The sequence below is a fragment of the Phodopus roborovskii genome, unplaced genomic scaffold (assembly GCF_943737965.1).
Source record: "Phodopus roborovskii unplaced genomic scaffold, PHOROB, whole genome shotgun sequence".
Taxonomy (NCBI): Eukaryota; Metazoa; Chordata; class Mammalia; order Rodentia; family Cricetidae; genus Phodopus; species Phodopus roborovskii.
The window spans coordinates 58541718-58562896 of NW_026126480.1; the positions used below are offsets into that span (position 1 = coordinate 58541718).

Below are 21179 nucleotides of genomic sequence, written 5' to 3' on the forward strand. Positions count from 1 at the left end.
CTTCTCATCCTCCTATTTTCAGATGGCTTTCTATTTGCTTGAAAGGCAAGTCAAAGCCTTCACATTCTTTTCTCCAGCATATGTATTCATACATCATTCATTACTTCCATGTTCACTAAGAATTAAGAGTTGTATTTGCCAGCATCTACATTTCTACATAATTTAGTTCATTTCCTTCCATGGTTTATGAACTTTATTTCATTTAATATTCCTTTATTGTCAAAGTATTCAAATCTTGTTCCTCATTCCTTATTTCTTCTTGCTACATCTGTATATCTGCCCCCCCCCCAGAACTATGGTTTCCAGTTCACCAGGAATAGAGTTTAGAGTAGATGACTACTGACTGCTCATGTGAACTCCAGTTCTAAGCAATGGCAAAAAGAATCTGGCTGCCACATTGGAAGACCAGAACCAACAGTGCTGGGTATCAGGATCTGGGAGCTTTTAAGAGACCAGGAGGGTCATCCAGTAGCTGATGGAAGTAGAAGCAGACACCCACAGCTAAACACTGAGCCCAACTCCTGGAATCCAGTTGCTGAGAGGGAGGAATGATAAGAAAATGGGGGCAAGACCAGGCTACAGAAACCCACAGAGACAGCTGACCTGAACAAGAAGGAGCTCATGACCTCCAGACTGATAGCTGGGAAACCAGCATTGGACTGACCCAAACCCCTTGAACATGGGTCTCAGTTAGAAGGCCTGGGCAGACTAAGAGACCTCTGACAGTGGAAACAGGATGTATCCCTGGTGCAGAAAAGGACTTTGGGAGCACTTTACCCATGGAGGGAAATGCCCTTAACCTAGAGGCAGGCGGGAGGGCCTAGTCCCTACTCCATCTGACTTGACAGATTTTGTTGATCCCTCCTGGAAGGCCTCACTCTCCCTGTGGAGTATATGAGGGGAATGGGGTGGGAGGGAAGTCAGGGGGCATTGGAGGGAGGGAGGGAGAGGGAACTGGGATCGATATGTAAAATAAGAAGAGAGAGAGAGAGAAAGAGAAAGAGAGAGAGAGAGATCAGGAGGGTACAAAATACACTGTAGAAAAAAGGTATTCACAGATACAGAGGAATATTGCTGGGAAGATAATTTATCTAAAATTCATAAAATTTAAGTATAATGAGTCAAATAGAAAAGCTGTTGGAAAAAGAATAAAATATTGCAGAAAATGAAATTTCTAGTAAAATACTTCTGTGGACATTCATTTATATGGTCTCAGTTACACATACTCCATTCCATAGATAAATTATGCATCATTTAACAGTAGCTAGTTAGACAGAGTTTGATGTTTAGAGCTAGTCTGCTTCACAGGATGATGAGCTGGCTTATCTATCTTTTCATTATGAAATTGCTTTGAGGCAGCATTACTTCAACTCATCCTTAGGTGTAGAGTCCATGCTAGAAAAGTCCACGCCCATCCATGAGATTTTTTTTGGGTTTAGCAGTACCCTTTATTTCAGGCTTACTAGATTCAACCCTGGATTAATTTATGACAATGAAATAGATTCATGTTGAATTTCCAACACACTAAGACAAACATATTCATTGCTATCATTTTTTAATTAATGAAATGGAGGAGAGGAAATACTGAGGCAGACAATACAATTCCACTTCTGAGCAGTCCCTTGAGTTAAGTGAAGTTCTTCACTCATCATTGCACTTTTCTCCTTGACTCAGGCCATGATACTTCTTTTAACATGTAGGAAAAGGTGTGTTTTCCTCTGGGAACCTGAGGTAACATGGATGGTAGGAAATTGCTCATTAATGCAATGCAAGAACTATACAATTTCAGTAGCACTTTTAAGGAAATCTAAGGGGAAATAGTCATGAAATAGTTATATCACAGAGAGTCTTAAATAAACAAGATTATAAGCTGTTTTGTTTGTTTGTTTGTTTTCTTTTATGTTGGTCCTGGAGCCCATAGCCTTACACATGATAACAAAGGCTTCATCTGAGATACATATCTCAGAACCATGCTGTTTTTTAAAAAAATTCTTATTATTTTTAATCCATTTTCCTCTCCTTTTCTTCCTGCCATTTATTTCCCTTCCTCCCTTTTCCTCTCCTATATATTCTGCTCCTCTCCATTTAAATTTTATTAGTATGAGTAGGAAACCATTTCAAATTATGTTCTTTCTCTTGTTCCTTTGTTCAGAGAATTGTGTGTTTCACTTTTAAGTAAAGCCACATATACCTTTAAAAATATTTCTATATGTGTATGAGTGTTTTGTTTACATGTCTACCTGTGCACCATGCATGTTTCTGATATCCTCAGTAGCCAGAAGAGAGTTGTTGGATTCCCTGGAACTGGAATTATGGATGGTTGTAAGCCAAAATGTGGGTTCTGTGACTCAAACCTGGGCCTTCTGGGAGAGCATCAAGTGTTCTTAACCACTGAGCCATTACTTCAGTCCCAGCCATGTGTCTTTAAAGTTTATGAGTGCTATTTCAACCCCATATTTCACCACATTAGCTGAGGAAAATTTATTGAAAGGCAAATAGTGATTGAGTATAAGTACTCTCAGAGGTAGCTTCTGAGGCAAGATAAAGTGGAAAAATCTAAGAAAAAAATGTATCTAATAATGTCGTCTTCCCTTTTAATTTTATCACATTAATTTCAGGTAGATTCCTTTAGGAATTTCGCCTGCAAATTAAGATGGCACACTGAACAAGGTATGTCTATGGAGTAAGAATCAAGTGATAAAGCTTGGGCACTGTGTTTGTGGAGGTAGATGGTGGAAACTATGGTCAGTCAAGTCGTGCTGAATAGAAAACCCAGCACCAGTATCTCTGTCACTGCCCTCTATCCCAAGTTACCCACCCCGACTTCTTTTTATGCTCTTCCTCTAGTTATCAAACAGGGAGTCTCACTAATGCTACAGAAGTCCTCTACTGCTGAGCTGTGTCCTCAGCCACACTTATTTCATATAGGGTAATTTATTTGGCTTCAATTACAGAAAGAGCTGTTTAGTGCAGAATAGTATTGCAAAATGTTTTCACCTACCTCTACCCACAGTTTAGAGATGACACTACTGATGCTTAATTCTTTTTAAATTATTTGAACAGGATATATCACAGAAGTTAGTAGCTTCTGTTTACTGAAGGAGAAATGATGGACTCACTGTTTTAGTCTTCTGTTTGTCTTGCTTTATAGGTCCACTCAGTTGCTATGGATGCCACAAACAACTCCAAGGCAGTGAACAGGAAGAGATATTCTGTAAGCATCCTAGCACTTCTCTGTATCCCAAAAGAAAACACACATTTTTTACTTAATATTTATCTTATTTTTGAGAATTCCATTCATGTATACAATGAAATATATTATCTACTCCTATTTCTCCTTCCAACTCCTCTTGTGCCAACCTATGATTTCCCTCCCAATTGCATATCTTTTTTTTTTTAATAGCCCATGTATGTATATGTGTGGAACCATCCATTCGACTAGTGGCCATATCCTTACAGAAGTATGATTCGTCTTCCCACAGCAATTATCTGCTTCCAAGAGCTCCTTGAAAGCTGGTGTTTATCTACTCTGTTTATGGCAGAATTTTAGTTGGCTTGATCTTGTGCAGGTAACCACAGGTGGTATGAGTTCTTTATGACAGCCATATCATGTCCACAGCATGACACTTCACAGTATTCCTCCCTATCCTTTAGCTCTTACATTCTATTTTTGGTTGTGAGCCTAGCCTTTAACATCTGAGCCATCTCTCCAGCCCAGCTTTTACATTCTAATTCTTCTGCAATGTTTCTTGCTCCTTAGTGCTGGTGAGATGGCTAACAGACCTAATGTCTACATTTCATCCAATAACTAAACAATATACATTCTTTTTCTAAGCAGCCCATAACACTTTCTAAAAATATATATATAACATATTAAGACACAAAATAAATTTCAACAAATATAAGAAAGTTGAAATAAAATCTTATATTCTATCTGACCACAAAGGGATAAAGCTAGATATCAACAGAAATAAAAGCTACAAGAAGTATATCAACTCATGGAGATTAAATCACATATTGTTGAATAATTGTGTCATTGAAGAAACCAAGAAGGAAGTAAAAACTATTCCAAGAATTGAATGAAAGTAGAAATAATAGACCAAAACCAATGTAACACAAGATGACAACCCAAAAAATTTTTTTTTACATACAGCATATGGTGCCTACATAAAAAAATATTTCAAGTTAACAATTTAATAATTCATCTTAAAGCCTTGAAAAAACAAGAACAATGCAAATTCCAAAACAGTAGCTAGGAATACCCCAGATCAGGACTGAAATTAAGGAAATGATAAATAAAAAACCAATACAAAGAATCAATAAAACAGAGAGTTGGTTCTTTAAAATAGATTGACAAACCCTTAGTCAAATTAAGCAAATGAAAGATGGAGCATGCTTAATAAAACAGAAATTAAAAGAGAGACATTAAAACAGTTTCCAACAAAATTCAGGAACCATAAAGACATGCTCCTCCACCCTCTGGTAGAGAACTTACCTTGCCCGCTTCCAACCCCCTGACCTTCAGTGTCCAGAAGCTTCCTGCCACTGAATCCCCCAGAGGGACCTGGAGGCAAGACAAAGCATCCACCATCCACCACCAGAGAGAGAGAGAGAGAGAGAGAGAGAGAGAGAGAGAGAGAGAGAGAGAGAGAGGAGAAGATAGAGCCTTGAACATAAACCCACCAGAAGAGGGAGCAACCCCACCTGTACCCATTGGAAGAAGAGAAGGGAAGAAGACAGTATAAGAACACATCCAACAACAGACTTATACAACACCACCAGAGTCTAGGGATTCTACACCAACAAGACTTGAACATTCCAATGCAGATGAAGCAGAAGAGAATGGCCTAAAAAACAACTTCATGAAAATGATAGAGGCCCTGAAAAAGAATATGAGAAAATCCCTTAATGAAATGGAAGAAAAAACAAACCAAAAAATGCAAGAAATCAACAAATCTTTTAAAGCAAGGAAACCCAAGAAAAAACAATCAAATAGATGAAGGAAACAATTTAAACAGTTCAAGACCTGAAAACTGAAATAGAGACAATTAGGAAAACACAAACTGAGGGAATGCTGGGTAAACAATCAGGAACTACAAATGTAAGCATAACCAACAGAATACAAGAGATAGAAGAGAGAATCTCAGGTGCTGAAGATAAATTAGAGAAATAGATTAATCAACTAAAGAATATCTTAAATCCAACAAATCCTTAACACAAAATATCCAGGAAATGTGGGACACCACAAAAAGACCAAACCTAAGAATAATAGGTATAGAAGAAGGCGAAGAAGCCCAATTCAAAGGTGCAGAAAACATATTCAACAAAATCATAGAAGAAATCTTTCCCAACCTGAAGCACATGCCTATGAAAGTACAAGAAGCTTACTAACCACCAAATAGACTGGATTAAAAAAAAAAGTACCCCTGCCACATAATAATCGAAACACCAAACATACAGAATAAAGAAAGAATATTAAGAACAGTGAAGGAAAAATGCCAAATAACATATAAAGACAGACCTAACAGAATTACACCTGACTTCTCTGTGGAAAATCTGAAAACCAGAAGGTCCTGGATAGATGTTTTACAAACACTAAGCGACCACGGATGCCAACCTATACTACTATACCCAGTAAAACCCTCAATCACTATAGATGGAGAAAACAAGATATTCCACAACAAATGAGATTTACATAGTACAAATAGAGTCCTAAGAAAGTTCTGGAAAGAAAACTCCAACCCAAGGAAGTTAACTATACTCACAAAAATATAGGCAATAGATAATACCGCTTTACCAGAAGCCAAAAGAAAATAGCCAGGTAAATCTACACACAATATCACCATTATAAACAAATCCAAAACAAACAAGAATTAACAATCAATGGTCCTTAATTTCCCTCAATATTAATGGTCTTAACTCACCAATTAAAAAGTCACAGGCTAACAGAATGGATATGAAGACAGAATTCATCTTTCTGCTGCATACAAGAAACATACCTCAACTGTAAAGACAGATGCTACCTCAGAGTAAAGGGTTGGGAAAATATTTTCCAATCAAATGGACCCAAGAAACAGGCTGGTGTAGCTATCCTAATATCTAACAAATTAGAATTCAAAAGAGTTGAAGAAGGTCATTTCATATTCATCACAGGAAAAGTCCAGCAGGATAAAGTCTTAATTCTGAACATCTATGCCCCAAATACAAAGGTACCCACCTTCGAAAAAAAATGCTACTAAAACTCAAAGCTCACATAAAACCTCACACACTTATAGTGGGAGACTTCAACACCTCACTCTCACCATTGGACAGGATGACCAGACAGAAACTTAACAAAGAAACAAAAGAACTAACAGAAGTTATGTCCCAATTGGGTTTAACAGACATGTATAGAACACTCCATCCAAACACAAAAGAATATACCCTTTTCTCAGCTAAACATGGAACCTTCTCTAAAATGGATCATGTACTCAGCAACATAGCAAACCTCAACAGATTAAAAAAATGGAATAAACCCCCTGTATCTTATCAGACCATCATACTTTAAAGTTAAAATTTAACAATAACACAAATTGCAGAAACCCTACAAACTCATGGAAATTGAACAGTGCATAATTGCACCATTCCTGGGTCAAGGAAGAAATAAAGAAATTAAAGACTTCCTGGAATTTAATGAGAATGAAGACACAACAAACCCAAATGTATGGAACACTTTGAAAGTAGTACTAAGAGGAAAGTTTATAGCACTAAGTGCCCACATGAAGAAAATGGAGAATAGTCACATTACATAATTAACAGCACAACTGAAAGCTCTAGAACAAAAAGAATCAAGCTCACCCAGGAGGAGTAGATGCCAGGAAATAATCAAATTAAGGGCTGAAATGAATAAAGTAGAAACAAAGAAAATAATACAAAGAATCAATGTAACAAAGAGTTGGTTCTTGGAGAAAATCAACAAGAGAGATAAACCTTTATCCAAACTAACCAAAAAGCAGAGAGAGAACATGAAAATTAGCAAAATCAGAGATGAAAAGGGGGACATAAGAACAGACACTGAGGAAATCCAGAGACTCTTCAGGTCATACTTTGAAAACCCGCACTCCACAAAATTAGAAAATTTAAAGGAAATGGACAATTTTCTGGATAGATATCATTTACCAAAATTAAATCAGAACAGATAAGCAATTTAAACAGACAAAAATCTCCCAGCCAAAGAAAGCCCAGGGCCAGATGGCTTCAGTGCAGAATTCTACCAGCAATTCAAAGAAGAGCTAATATCATTACTCCTCAAATTGTTCCACACAATAGAAACAGAAGGTTCATTGCCAAACTCTTTTTATGAAGTACCCAAACCACACAACACAACTAAGAAAGAGAACTACAGACCAATATCCCTCATGGACATTGGTGCAAAAATACTCAATAAAATACTGGCAAAACAAATCCAAGAACACAGCAGAGAAATCATCCACAATGACCAAGTAGGCCTGATCCCAGGGATGCAGGATTCGTTCAACAAACAAAAATCAATTAATGCAATCCACCATATAAACAAACTGAAAAAGAAAAACCATTTGATTATCTCACTAGATGCTGAAAAAGCCTTTGACAAAATCCAACACCCTTTCATGATAAAGGTCTGGAGGAGATCAGTGATAACAATGAACATATCTAAACATAATAAAAGCAATATACAGTAAACCAACAGCCACCATCAAACTAAATGGAAAGAAACTCAACATGATTCCTCTACAATCAGGAACAAGATAAGGCTGCCCACTCTCTCCATTATCTCTTCAATATTGTACTTAAGTTCCAGATAGAGCAATAAGACAAGAAAAGGAGATCAAGGGGATACAAATTGGAAAGGAAGAAGTCAAATTGTCTCTATTCACAGTTGATATGATAGTTTATATAAGTGACCTGAAAAACTACCAGGGAACTTCTACAGCTGATAAACACCTTCAGCAAAGTGGCAGGATACAAGATTAACAACAACAACAAAAAATCAGTAGTCCTACCATATACAGATGATAAAGGGGCTGAGAAAGATGTGTGTGTGTGTGTGTGTGTGTGTGTGTGTGTGTGTGTGTGAGAGAGAGAGAGAGAGAGAGAGAGAGAGAGAGAGAAGAGAAGAGAGATTCTATAAAGAGGGAGCCATTATAGGTCTGAAGAGAAAATTGAACCAAGAGAAATGTCCAGAGACTTACAGGACTGACCCCAACTAACAATTTGAACAACAGTGGAAAGGCTACCATAAATGCCCTTCCCTGATAATGAGATTGATGACTAACTTATCCACCACCATAGAGCCCTCATCTAGTAGCTGATGGAAACAGAAGCAGACACCCACAGCTAAACACTGAGCTGAACTGGAAACCAATTGCAGAGAGGGAGGAGTGATAAGAAAAGGGATCAAGACCAGGCTACAGAAACCCACAGAGACAGCTGACCTGAGCAGGGGGGAGCTCGTGGACCCCCAGACTGATAGCTGGGAAACCAGCATTATATGGACTCAGACCCCCTTAATGTGGGTCTCAGTTAGAAGGCCTGGGAAGTCTAATGGACCTCTGACAGTGGAACCTGGATGTATCCCTGGTGCACAAAAGGACTTTGGGGGCACATTCCCCATGGATGGATACTCCCTTAGCCTAGAGGCAGAAGGGAAGGCCTAGTCCCTACTCCAAATAATTTGACAGATTTTGATGATCCCTTCTGGAAGGCATCACCTTCCCTGTGGAGTGTGTGTGTGGGGATGGGATGGGAGGGAGGTTGGGGGCATGGGAGGGAGGGAAAGAAGGAGGGAGGGAAGGAGAGGGAACTGGGATCTGTTAGGGGTAAGGTTTTTTTTCCTGCTGGCCTGGACCCACCATGGCGACAGCCCCAAATAACACACAGAGACTCTGTATTTGATATAATGCTGTTGGCCAGTTACTTGTTTCTTACCAGTTAGCTCTGTCTCAATTATTAACCCATTTCTATTAATCTAAGTATTTTCATGTGGTCTCATCTTACTGGAGAGTGGGCCAGGACCTCTGTTCTCTCCTCTCTCTACATGCTGACCCCTCCCTACCACTTCCTTGAATCCTCCTTGTCGCCTAGTCCTACCCATCTTGCTTCCCTATTGGCCAACAGTGCTTTATTCATTAATCAGTATGAGAAATATATTTACAGAATGACATCTCCCATCAGGGATCAATATGTAAAATAAGAAAAAAAAATAAAGAAAAAAAATGAAAACAAAGAAACAAACAAAAAAGAACCTGTATTTCACAAGCTTGGAATACCTAAAGAAAATGGAAGAATGTCTAGATGCATTCAACATGTGAAAATTAAACTAAAGTAAAAGAAATAGTTGAAACATCTCCATAACCAGAAACAAGATTGAAGAGGTAATAAAATGTCTTCTAAGAAACATCCATGTATTAACCACAAAAATCTACCAGGACATCAAAGAAGAGTTAACATCAATACAACTCAAATTAATTTCATGAAATATCAAAGGAAGGAAGGTTTCTTTGCTTGCAAACTTTTATTGTCAACTAGACACAACCGCCAGGTAAGGGAGACCCTCAACTAAGAATTAAGTGTTGTCTCACTCAGACTGGCCTCTGGCCATGTCTACGAGGAACTATTTTGCTTGATGATTGGTGTGGCAGGATGGATGTCACCATCCCTAGGCAGGTGAGTGTACGTTGTGTAGGAAAGTTAGCATGGAGCAAGACAGAGAGTCTGAGAGTGAGCCAGTAAGCAGTGCTCCAACACAGTTTCTGAATCAGTTCCTGCTTGAGTTCCTCCCCTGACTTCTCTTACTTCACAGGACTATGACCTGAAAGTGTAGGTTGAAATAAACTTTTTGCTCTCATAAGTTGATTTTGGTCATTGATTTATTACAACAACAGAAAGCAAACTAGAACAGTTTATAAACTTCTTACATTTTAATGCTAAAAATTACAGAATCAGAGATACATAGGCTTCTTTCTATATTTGTATTTATTTATTGTAAAGTTTTGTTAGAAGATACATAGAAATAAGAAAAAAGTAACAATGAATTACAAACCTATATATACTTCAGAACTAGTCTATTACCCATAACTCTTGCATGTTGAAGTTTCTTAATTAGGTGAGAAAGTTAGATACAAGCAATATCTAATAATATCAATTTTAAAAATGTGGTTTCTAGGTATTGGTTTAAAGCTTAGCTGTTTTATCTTCTGTAAAGCCCTGGACACATACTAGAAGTAGTCCATGGACAAACCTGGACATAGAATTCAACACCATTTGCCAAGCATCTCTTCCTTCTCTGTCTTCATCATCCTTTCTCTTCATACCAACAAACCTAAGTGACTAAGTTCATAGTCCCATCTACACAGGACCACAGATACACAAACACAAATAGCTTTAAATAGTTCTGCATAGACACTCTAACAGAGAGATGCAGAATCACAAAATTGACAACATGACATTGTGCACATGGGACTGAGTATACGAGCCTTTCAAATTACATATATTGTAGAGATAAGCTTCACTCTGTAGACTATAGCACTTTCTAAATTTTTAATTTAATTAATTTTTACAACCTGACCATGTTTCACCTCCTTCATATTCTTCTATTCCCTCCCCCAACTGCCCTCCTCCCAGTCCACTCCTCCTTTGTTTCTGGTCAGAAAGTGGTAGGCCTCCCATGGAATATCAAGTTGTGGTTAGGTTAATCATCTCCCCTTGTATTTAGGCTGGGCAGGGCAATCCAGTATAAGAAATAGGTTTCTAAGAGCCAGCCAAATCATTAGGGACAGCCTCTGTTCCCAATGTTAGGGGAATACCACAAATAGACCAAGCTACACAACTTTACATATATGTAGAGGTCCTAGATCAGTCACATGCAGGCTCTCTGGTTGTTGGTTCATATTTTGTGAATTCCCATGAGCCAGGTTAATTGTTTCTGTGAGTTTTCTTGTGATGTCCTTGACTCCACTGGATCCTATGATCCCTCCTCCCTCTGTTCAGTGAGATTCCCCAAACTCAGTGTAATGTTTGGCTGTGGGTCTCTGAATCTGTTTCCATCAGTTCCTGGATGAAGGCTCTTGACTACAACACTTTCATTGACCATGGGTATATGGTTAATATATGTCCATAAGGACATTTCATTCTTAGAAGAGGAAAGTCTTATTCTAGCAAATTTGCTCTTTCAAAGTCTTAGGAAAACTGGTCTTAGAGATGTGGGTAACTAGGAAGAATGAGCTGCCAATAAATAATGTGTCATAGCAACCAGGAGGAATCAGGATTGACTATAATGCTTCATCAATAAAATATCTGTATTAATATTTATAAAACTTTATTTGTTCATCTAGGGTTTGAACTGTAACATGTAGTTTGTATCATGCTAATAGTAGGCACATATACCTGAGAGAAAACTGATAAGAGGACTCTTTAGTGACTTAACTAATACTTGAATATTTTGATCCTCACTAAAGGCATAATTCTAAAACCATGAAAAAACTCTGTCAGAAACCCAGTACTTACATATTGCCACAAAGGAGATTTTAACTTCGAAGTCATTTGCAGTTCGAATGATATTAAGAATACACCTATTAGTGTTGCCATGATGCTTAAGATGTTCATTGTAAAAGTCCAGATCATCTAGAATAGATTAAAAAATATTCATTCACTGGAAATTATTCAACATTCATCTCTGGCAAGTTTATTCTTATAGAAGAACTATAAAACTCTAATCTTTCTGGAACAGTGAGATCACCAAAAACGTTGTCAGAACTACTGATTGGTTAGGCAGGCTCCTAGCAGGATCAAACAATTGATAATAAAATTTTAATATGATGTATATGTATTTATTTCTCTACTCTTGATAAAACTTTTGATAGTATGTGCGTGTATTTACTTCTCTTCTGGTAAATGATTGAATGCCCATTCTATGTTGAATTAATAAAGAGACAGAAAAAAAAACTGGGCTGTGCATTAGATATTTTTAAGACTGTAGAAGAAAATCAAGTACATACTAAATGTAACTGGAATATAAAATATTCCCATGATATTGACAAATTCATAATACCACATACTTTTATATTACCAGAGACCTAATATTTGAGGAGATTGCTACAGTTCTTGGACTGCAGGAAAGTAAAATTTAGCAAATTTTCTTGGGCATACAGGTACTATCTAGCTCAATATGAAGAGTTTTTCTTGATTATGTAGGGAGTTACACACTGTTGGAGGTCATTCCCCAGGCTACATGCATGTATAATTGGCAGGCTACACACTTCAGACGGTCATGCTTTATAACATTGCTGAATAATTGTGCTTTATCCACACATGATGCTAGGGAGGTGATATATCATTTAATATTTGTATTAAAAAGAATCATTTTTATACTTATTTTCTTTTCCATATCCACAATAATTCCTTTCCAGTTAATAAATCCAGATAGCAAGTATGACAATTTGAATCATTGTATTCTGAAAGAACAATCTCAAAGAACAAAGCTTCTTCATGTAAACTGTTATATGTTGTTCAATGATATCAGTTAATTGATTTATTTATTCTGTACTCTTACAGAAATAAAACCAATAAAGGCTTTGAAGAATTCTATCTCAAGCTTCATAGGAAACTCTTTCCCTACAGAGTAGCTTTCATATGCTGAATGGTGTTTTGCACTGTGCATTAATGGAGCATAGATATCAATGGTCTTATTCAGCCCTGAACACTGCATTCTATAGTACCAACATGCCAGGTACATTATGGTTACTAGAGAAATAATGCCATGGCTATTATGGGAGTAGCTAACTGCTTTCTGATTGGCTTTGAGGCCTGTTCCACAGGATGGATTCCATGTCTAGTATGTTAAAACTCATCAAAAGCCTATGGCTGGGGATATCATAGGCCATGGTAGGGATCCTACTAATTTTGTTTCTTTAGTTACATGGTTAGGTTGTCAAGCTGCTTTTTAAATGTTCATGTTTATACCAACAGATTAGTGCTCATTTCACCCTTGTTCATAGAAGCTTTTTGTAGTGAGTAATGATTAATGCAGACATTCATAACTGGTAAAGCTGTTGAAACAAATGACTGTGAGTGCTCAGCCATAGATAAGTTACCTCTATCAACCTCTTCCTACCAAGGGCACTGAGGGGACATGTTAGAAAAGGGAACAGAAGGAACATAAGAAGTAGAGGATAAGGAGAGAAGAGAAATGATGTTTTCTAGACATGACATGAATATTACATTTACCAACTTAGAGCAGCTGTGGTTGCCTATATAGGAACTACACAAGAAAAAGCAGTTATAATTCTAAAATTTGGAGAAGGGCTCCTATGCTGAGAAACTAATGGCAGTTGGTTGGTGACTCTACAGGGACTGAGAGTCATTTTTTTTTTAGGGCTGAATTCTGGCAGATTGCCCACATCTTAGTTAATGACTTCAGATCCATGTACACATGGTCAGTACTAATTGGATTCAGGGTGGATGATGATGTTGATGTTGATGATGATGATAATGATATTAATTCATGAAATTTGGGAGGGAGATGGGTGTCCCAGGAGGAGTCAGAGGCAGGTAGTGATGAGGGGATATATGATTAAAATATGCTGTATGCATATTTGAAAGTTTCAAAGTATAACAAATATATCACTAGACAAAAGGAAATACAACAAATTAAAACATTCATTAGTTTACTTTTATACCCTAAAAGTCCAACATTATTGTTTGGTTATTTATTTGTATTTTAATGTATTTCATTCCTTACTGTACTTAAGTTTTAGTTACACAGAAAAGTGACTGTTCCAGAACCATCATTTTTTATTAGAAAAAGAGGTTTAATAAGCAACTGTATTTTAAGGTCCCTTGGAGAAGGAATTTTTACACGTAGAGTGTTTTCCAGCCAAAGTTATCTGAATACAAAAAACAAGAACACTTGTTTGGCTTCTAGTCTGTAGAGGTGTGGTTCAGAAATGCAATAGGCAACAAATAGTTTGGGAAACAGTTTGGTAGTTTCTTTTAAAGATGAAAAATATCCATTATGAAAGGAACAAGAAATATGTCTGTAACAAGACTTGTGGAAGTGTTCATAGTAGCTTCATTTAAAAGGGTTCAGTCCTGGGAACAATGTGATTCCCTTAACAGGTTAAGTATATGAACAAATTACACAGACATCCAATTGATTTTTCCCCTATAGGCAACTTATATTCTGCAACACTTATTTATTCTGTATATTTATATATTTTAGGGATTCTTGGATGTTGTAGGATGTTTTAGCATGTTTCTGGTGTCTGCAGGTGAAGCACATATCCTGACTTTCTAATCTTGAAGGTTTTTATGTCTTGTTTTTCCTTGAATTATCACACTATATAACATATAGCGACATATACATATACATGGTTACTATTTTAGTTTGCTTTCTGTTGCTGTGATAAACATCATGATCAAAAGCAATTTTGGGGGGAAAGGGGTTTATATCATCTCACAGTCTGTCACAGGGGGAAGCCGAGACTGGAACTCAAAGTAGAAACATTGAGGCGAGAACCATGGAGGAACACTGCTAATTGGATTGCTCCCTCTGGCTTGCTTACCTAGCTTTCTTATACAGCATCACCCACAGTAGGCTGTGCTCTTACATAAATTAACAATAAAAAAGTGGATCACCGACATGGCCAAGGGTTACCCTGATGGAACTCTTCAACTGAGGTTTCATATTCCCAGGCAACTCCAGGCTGTGTTAAACTGAAAATAAAGTCTAACCAACACACTGACTTTAGAGGTAAACATTCAGTCTCATAGTGCTATGTAGGAAAATAGGTTTCTTTTTGCATGTTACATTACCAAGCTGAGGAAGTTCCCTTCCTAGATTTTTGTGAGAGTTTTGTCCAAATAATAGAAAATACATCTCTAAAATTATGTATATATATTATATTTCACTCTTTAAATATTTTCATCATAAGGGTAAATTCTAGTCATCATAAATAATCTCCCTTGCAATTCTGTCAGCTTTTGCGCACATACACATATGGTGTGTGTGCACATATGTATGTGTGTGTATCTCTGGGGGAGATGAACATTTGGCCTTGTGCAAATACAGAGGTTAGAGGAAAACTTCAGGTGTCTACTTTGAGCCAGAGTCTCTCTTTTTTCTTTTTTGTTTGTTTATTTGTTTGTAATTGCAGCATGGGAGCTTCTGGGGATTCTATTGTTTCTGATTTCCATCTTATTGTGAATCACTGAAATTACAGATGTACGTTAGCTGCCCAGCATTGATGTGGATTCTGGGAATCTGAACTCAGGTCTTTTTGCTTGCACATAACCCTGGCCCTCACTTCTTAGAGTTTGGAGATTAGGTTTGTTAAGTCTTAGGAAATAGCAGCCTTTATCACCATGAAACTTGTTTGAATAGTCATGTATAGCAATAGTTCTAGTTATGTACTTTAATTGAGATGACATAACCACTCTGTCTTTCTTTGGATGGATGTTATTTTTCTCATACTTTAAATACTGCCCCCTCCCATGGCTTCTGGGTAGATATCTATTCACTCAAAGGCCATGCTGATTCCTCACTGTTTTTATTTTTGAAATTTTTAATTAGTCTTTGAAAATTTCATACTTTCACTGACAACAAAAGCTTTCCAGAGCTACTCAGAATCCTCTGACTTACCATGTGATTTGAAGGCCTCCTCTGTAATGCTATTGAAAAGCTTCCTGATAGGCTAAACTGAAAGCAAAGACCACATTTGTTAATACCCAGTCATTATATCTATATGTGAGCTTCAAGATAAGTCTAGAATTCTGTAACACAAGGGATATCATCTTAGTTCCTTAGTGGGGACTACTAAGAAAACAACTCATGAAACAGTTCAAGATTTGTATTTATAAAGGTGAAAGCTATGAAGGTTCTATGAATTAATGCCACAATTGTAATAGGAATGGGATTCAGGGGCATCTTGAAATGACTTTAGCATCTCACTTGCATAGCTGATTTGAATCAAACAGATTTTGTCTTCCATGTATGGTTCTTGTATTTATTATCATGGCTGCAAATGTACCAAATAGCTGTTAGACAATGTAGACTCATTATGAAAAAGAATATTATGGGTAAGAAACTAGGGATTTTTTTTGGTAATGCATCAAATGGCCCTTTAACCATGCAGACTCTCATTATGAAGTAATAATGCAGCTAAGAAACTAGGTTAAAGAAACCAAATGTTTCTTTAACAATGTAGACTATTATTATGAAAGAATATTTTAGGCAATAAACTAAAGATTTAAAAAACATATTGTTATTGTCTTTCTTTCAGATGTGGGGGATGGTTTCTTAGGGAACAGGAATTGTGTATCCTCTAGGACACATTGCTCGGGTCAGAATCCATGAAATGTAAGGAATATATTAGTAGTTATTATCAGAGATGATGTTACTCACAAGCAAAGAGGACCAAAGTGAGTATCCTGAAGTTCCAATGACTGGAAAATACTCACTTCCTATTCCAAATACAAGACTTTGAGAAAAATACAGGTATGTCCAGAAGTATCCCAGGCTCTGTATGATTAGGCTCGTCATCAGTTGTATAGACTGAAAGAAAAGGACAGCATTCTTTCTTTTTCCTGATATAGAATAGATTGTTTACCTCCTTTCTAAATTTAAATTTGAAACAAGGTTGTTTTTTTATTTCTTAATTATATGTTTATTTTCAAATGAGCTGCATAAGCACAATACCCCAAACAAGAATAGAAACGTACATACATATAACAAAATTTGAATTTGTATCAATAAACCAAAATCCATAGAATGTAAAGTATTTAATATTTTTTATTTTTTTTAGTTTTAGAATTTTATAAAGTTCTATGGAATTATATTATATCTTTTTTCACATTTTACTTTATTATTTTTTTTTATCTTAAATGTCAATCCCACTTCCCTCTCCCTCCCTCCCTCTTACCCTCACATGCACCCTGACCACCCTCCCCTCCCATCCCTTCACCCCCCATTCCATATGTAGGGCTATGCCATCCAGGTGGGGTCATGTAAATCTGTCAAGTCATTTGAAGTAGGGACTAGGACTTCTCTCCTGTCTCTAGGTTAAGGGAGGGTCCCTCCATGGGGGATGTGTCCACAAGGTCCTTTTGTGTACCAGGAATATATCCTGGTTCCACTGCTCAGACCTGAGTCAGTCCCATGCTTGATTCCAAGTTATCACTCTGGGGGCCTGTTAGCTCCTCCTTGTTCAGGTCAGCTGTCACTATGTGTTTCTGCAACCTGGTCATGTCCTCTCTCTCTCTGCATCTGGATTCTAGTTGGACTCAGTGTTTAGTTATGGGTGTTTGCTTCTGTTTCCAATGGGTACTAGATGAGGGCTCCATCAATTCCAGTTCCCTCACCCTCCCACCCTCCCCCATAACCCCAACCAAACCCCAGCCCATCCCCTATCTGCTCCTCAAGGAGGGTGAGCCCTTCTTAGTCACAGTTCCAGCTAACTTCTAAAAAGGAACACACCTCAAGATAGATGCCAGAATGAAGAATGTGGTGCTCTACCATGAGAGTGACAGCTTACAGAACATTAGAATGAGGATGTCAGCTGTGTTATGATGTCCTGTGTATTGTTCTAGGCCATTTGTGTCAGGCTTTATCAACCATAATCAAGTCACAGACCTATTCCGTCACTACAGAGATATCTCAAGTTCCACCTTTTCTTGTAGCTTTCCTACTAACACTCATAACCCCTGGTGATCACCATCTGTTTCTCATAGGCTTTAAATATTCACCAAATTTCTCAAAAGGCTGGGAGTCTGTTAAGGCACTTGATCTCTATTTTTAATTCTTCTGTAAAACTGCCCATTGAGTTCTTTTATGAAAACAAACAAACAATTGACTGATGGTTCACACACGCAAGGGCCCTTGGTGGACTGAGGAAGCAGGATTAGTACTTTGAGTACTCTCTCCCCTGGTGTTACATAGACTCCTTCCCCCAAACACAAACAATTTCTATTCTCCAGGTCAGTTGGCTGTATCTTTAGATCATAGTTTTGGTCTGTGTGTTTTGTTCTTATTTTAAAAAATTGCATAATCTTGACTGTATGCAGACAATATATTAAAAATCAACTAGTGTGATTTCTTCTACTTTGCCTTCTCCTTACCACATCATCTTTGGCAATTTATAGCTATCTACAGGACTTGCTGGGATTTTAAAAGGAATTATGCCAAACCCATGTGCCAATTTAAGGAGAACTAACATTTTTTACTATGTTGAACTTTGCAATCCATAAATGTGCCTTTATATTGATATAGCCTAATTTGAATTTTTCATTAGTATTTAGTCATTTTCAAAATACAAGTGTTTATATGGTTTCTTCAATATATGTATTTCCAGATCCCCCGTGCCCGTGTGTGTGTGTGTGTGTGTGTGTGTGTTTAGGATTTTCTCATTTTATCACTTAATTTTTAATACTCTGTGTAACTTTTAACCTGGCTCTTTCATCCAGCAGTATGAGTGGACAATACAAAATTGCACAGCCAAAGTGTGTAGTGGATGGGATTGCCTGGGCAAATAGTAGTAGTAGTGTATGTGAGATGATGTGAACAGCATAGCACTTTTCTAACCAGCCACTGTTCATAGAGTTTGTAGTCTGAAGCTTCTTCAGGGTATACTGACAATTTGCTCATGTCACTTAGAACATGCCATCAGCTTAGGATTGAAATAATTAATAGATGGCTAAAAAAAAAAAAAAAAAAAAAAAAAAAAAAGAACTTTTTTTTCTCCATGCCCAGACTCAGTATATGCTTTGATGCCATGTCACCACCGGAAGCCATTGTGCTTGATTTGCCTCCATTTGAAGAGTTCATAGTAGATACAGAAGTGGTTCACGTCTCCGATCTCACGTGTTAAGGACTGGCAACCCTCTCACAGTTGACTTACTCACTCGAGCAGCATTTTGTTCTTACCCCCAACAACCTCAGTTCCTTTTTTACCCACAGACGATTCTGTGGCATGTTCATCAGAGGGATATGAGGGTATTTCCTATGAAAAATGTGGACAAAATCAATATAAATTAAATCAGTTAATGACCATTATTCTTCTTTTGGGTAAGATACTTGACAGATGCTTTTGACAGATTCTTTTGGGAAAGATACTTGACAGATGCTTTTGTACAAGACTAGTAGTATCTTGACGAATCTAATTTTTATCTCTCAGCAAGATTGTTCATTTATCAAACTTGAGTTAAGTTTGGTACGTACTAAATGATAGCTGTTCCAATCACATCAGTCCCTCTATCACCCACTCATATGCCCACAGTGCAGCATCAGGAAGTTTAAACTCTCGATAGCTTTGGTTTAGACTATTACCCATCATTGGTGCCATCTAAGTTCAAGTATGTCCCAGGGGTGCCTGACTGGAAGGATCTGTGTCACACTAGTGCAGAGAAGATCTAGAATACTATAGGCAGGTTTCTTAAGTTAGTGAACAAGATGACAGGGGTGGGGGGCAGGGGTGCTCAGTATGCAAGACAAGGACAGCTCATCATTTTCAGCATTGACAGGGAGGGCAATGGTCACAGCCCTCCCTCAGTTTCTTTGAGGCGATGACTCCAGGCTTCTAATACAATTGTATAGATTATGTAAGGTAATGTATGTAAATTGCTTTTTCAGTGATTAAATGCCATGTGTATTGATTATCCGTGGTCTTACTTTCAGGCCAATAAAGGCCTGAAATTAATTTTGGCTGGAAAAAAAAAAAAGAAAATTGTTCTTTGATTCTAGCTGGTCTGAATAAAGGTAGATATTTGAGCCACTTATTTATTTATATTTTATGTATGAGAGCTCTGCATGTACACTGCAGGCCAGAAGAGGACATCAAATCCTATTATAGATAGTTGTGAGCCACCCTGTGGTTGCTGGGAATTGAACTCAGGACCTCTGGAACAGCAGCCAGTGCTCTTAACCGCTAACCCATCTCTCCTGCTCAATATCATCTCTCCTGCTCAATATCTGAGCCACTTAGTGGCTCAGGAAAAACTCTTTCCCTGATGACCTGGCAGGGTTTGATTGAGAAGATGCAAAAGCTAGAAGTCATGGTGTTATTAGGTTTCACCCATTCTAAAGGACAGAACTGGAGTGAACAAAACTTTGGGTGTGGGAAGATGGGCATCCAGAGAAAATCAGAGATGGAAAAAGGCCATCTTCAACCTGTTGAATTATTTTGGAAGTTTACCTGCCTATATATTATATAAATATTCATGTTTTAATATTGCTAAAGAAATAAGAGATAATTTGTTTTTTTTTCCAGCCAAAAGGTCAATAAATTTTTGAGTGGCTTTTTAGTTAGACATGGCTTTTACAATCCTCCTCTCTATCCCTACCCCCTAAGCCCCCACACCCACCCCAGTCTCTAATGTCCGACCAACCTTTCCCCTTTTCCTTCTACCACTGTGTATAGTCATATCTAAAATTCAGCATGTTGTCTTTAGATTTTTCATTTACAAAATTTTCCTTCTCAAATAAGCCACAAACTTTGGTTTCAGTTACCATAGTAATGTGCTATTGCCATTTTATAAGGAGAAAATACACAAAGACATAGCGAAAAGAATTTTAGAAGATGCTTGAGTTAAAAACTTACCCGTTATGAGGTGACTTTTAAAAAAATATAATAAACTCCATCAAAGGCTCTTCTCAGTGACAAGAATCCCCTGTAGGGTTGTATTGGGGAGGAAAAAGAAGCTAGTACATAATTGAAACTCACCAGTAAGCAGTGTTCAACGCCAGTCATTAGTGTGGTTTGTTCAAAAGTAATGGATCCCCTACGCTGTCATGATCCTAAGGGTAGAAGGGGGCAATCCTTCAGGGGTTTCCTCTAGGTCTAGATCTTCCTTCTCTGGGATTCCTGCAGGCAGCACCTGCCTCAGTGGCTTTGCGCTGCCATCTCCATGTGTCCCTCATTACCTCTTGTGGATCCAATGCTGTTTCTGGCTGTTGGGGTTGTGTCCCAGAGCAACCGCAGAAGGCTCCACGCGAGGAGGGCCACGCAGACACTAGCTGTGCCGGCCCCGTGAAGGTTCCACCCAGCCTTCAAGGCCCACAGATATAGCTGGGGTTAGGGGATGGGTACAGGGGAGGGGGGGGTCTAGTGTGTTCCCCATGGTGAGCACACTCTAGCCTTTAAACTGCAGAAAGCCTGAGCCCAACTACAGGC

At 37.8% G+C, this 21179-nt stretch overlaps 1 protein-coding gene across 1 annotated transcript; it reads right to left on the minus strand.

Annotated features, from left to right (window-relative positions):
* Positions 1 to 1538: 1538 nt before the first annotated feature.
* LOC127228875 (membrane-spanning 4-domains subfamily A member 10) lies at positions 1539 to 19018 on the minus strand. The gene is made up of 6 exons (XM_051193974.1): positions 18935 to 19018; positions 16418 to 16567; positions 15656 to 15712; positions 11524 to 11640; positions 3120 to 3234; positions 1539 to 1726 (listed from the first exon to the last, which is right to left on the minus strand). The coding sequence occupies exons 1-5, from the start codon at positions 18986 to 18988 to the stop codon at positions 3124 to 3126; spliced, it is 489 nt and encodes a 162-aa protein (XP_051049931.1). The 5' UTR covers positions 18989 to 19018; the 3' UTR covers positions 1539 to 1726; positions 3120 to 3123.
* Positions 19019 to 21179: the final 2161 nt, after the last annotated feature.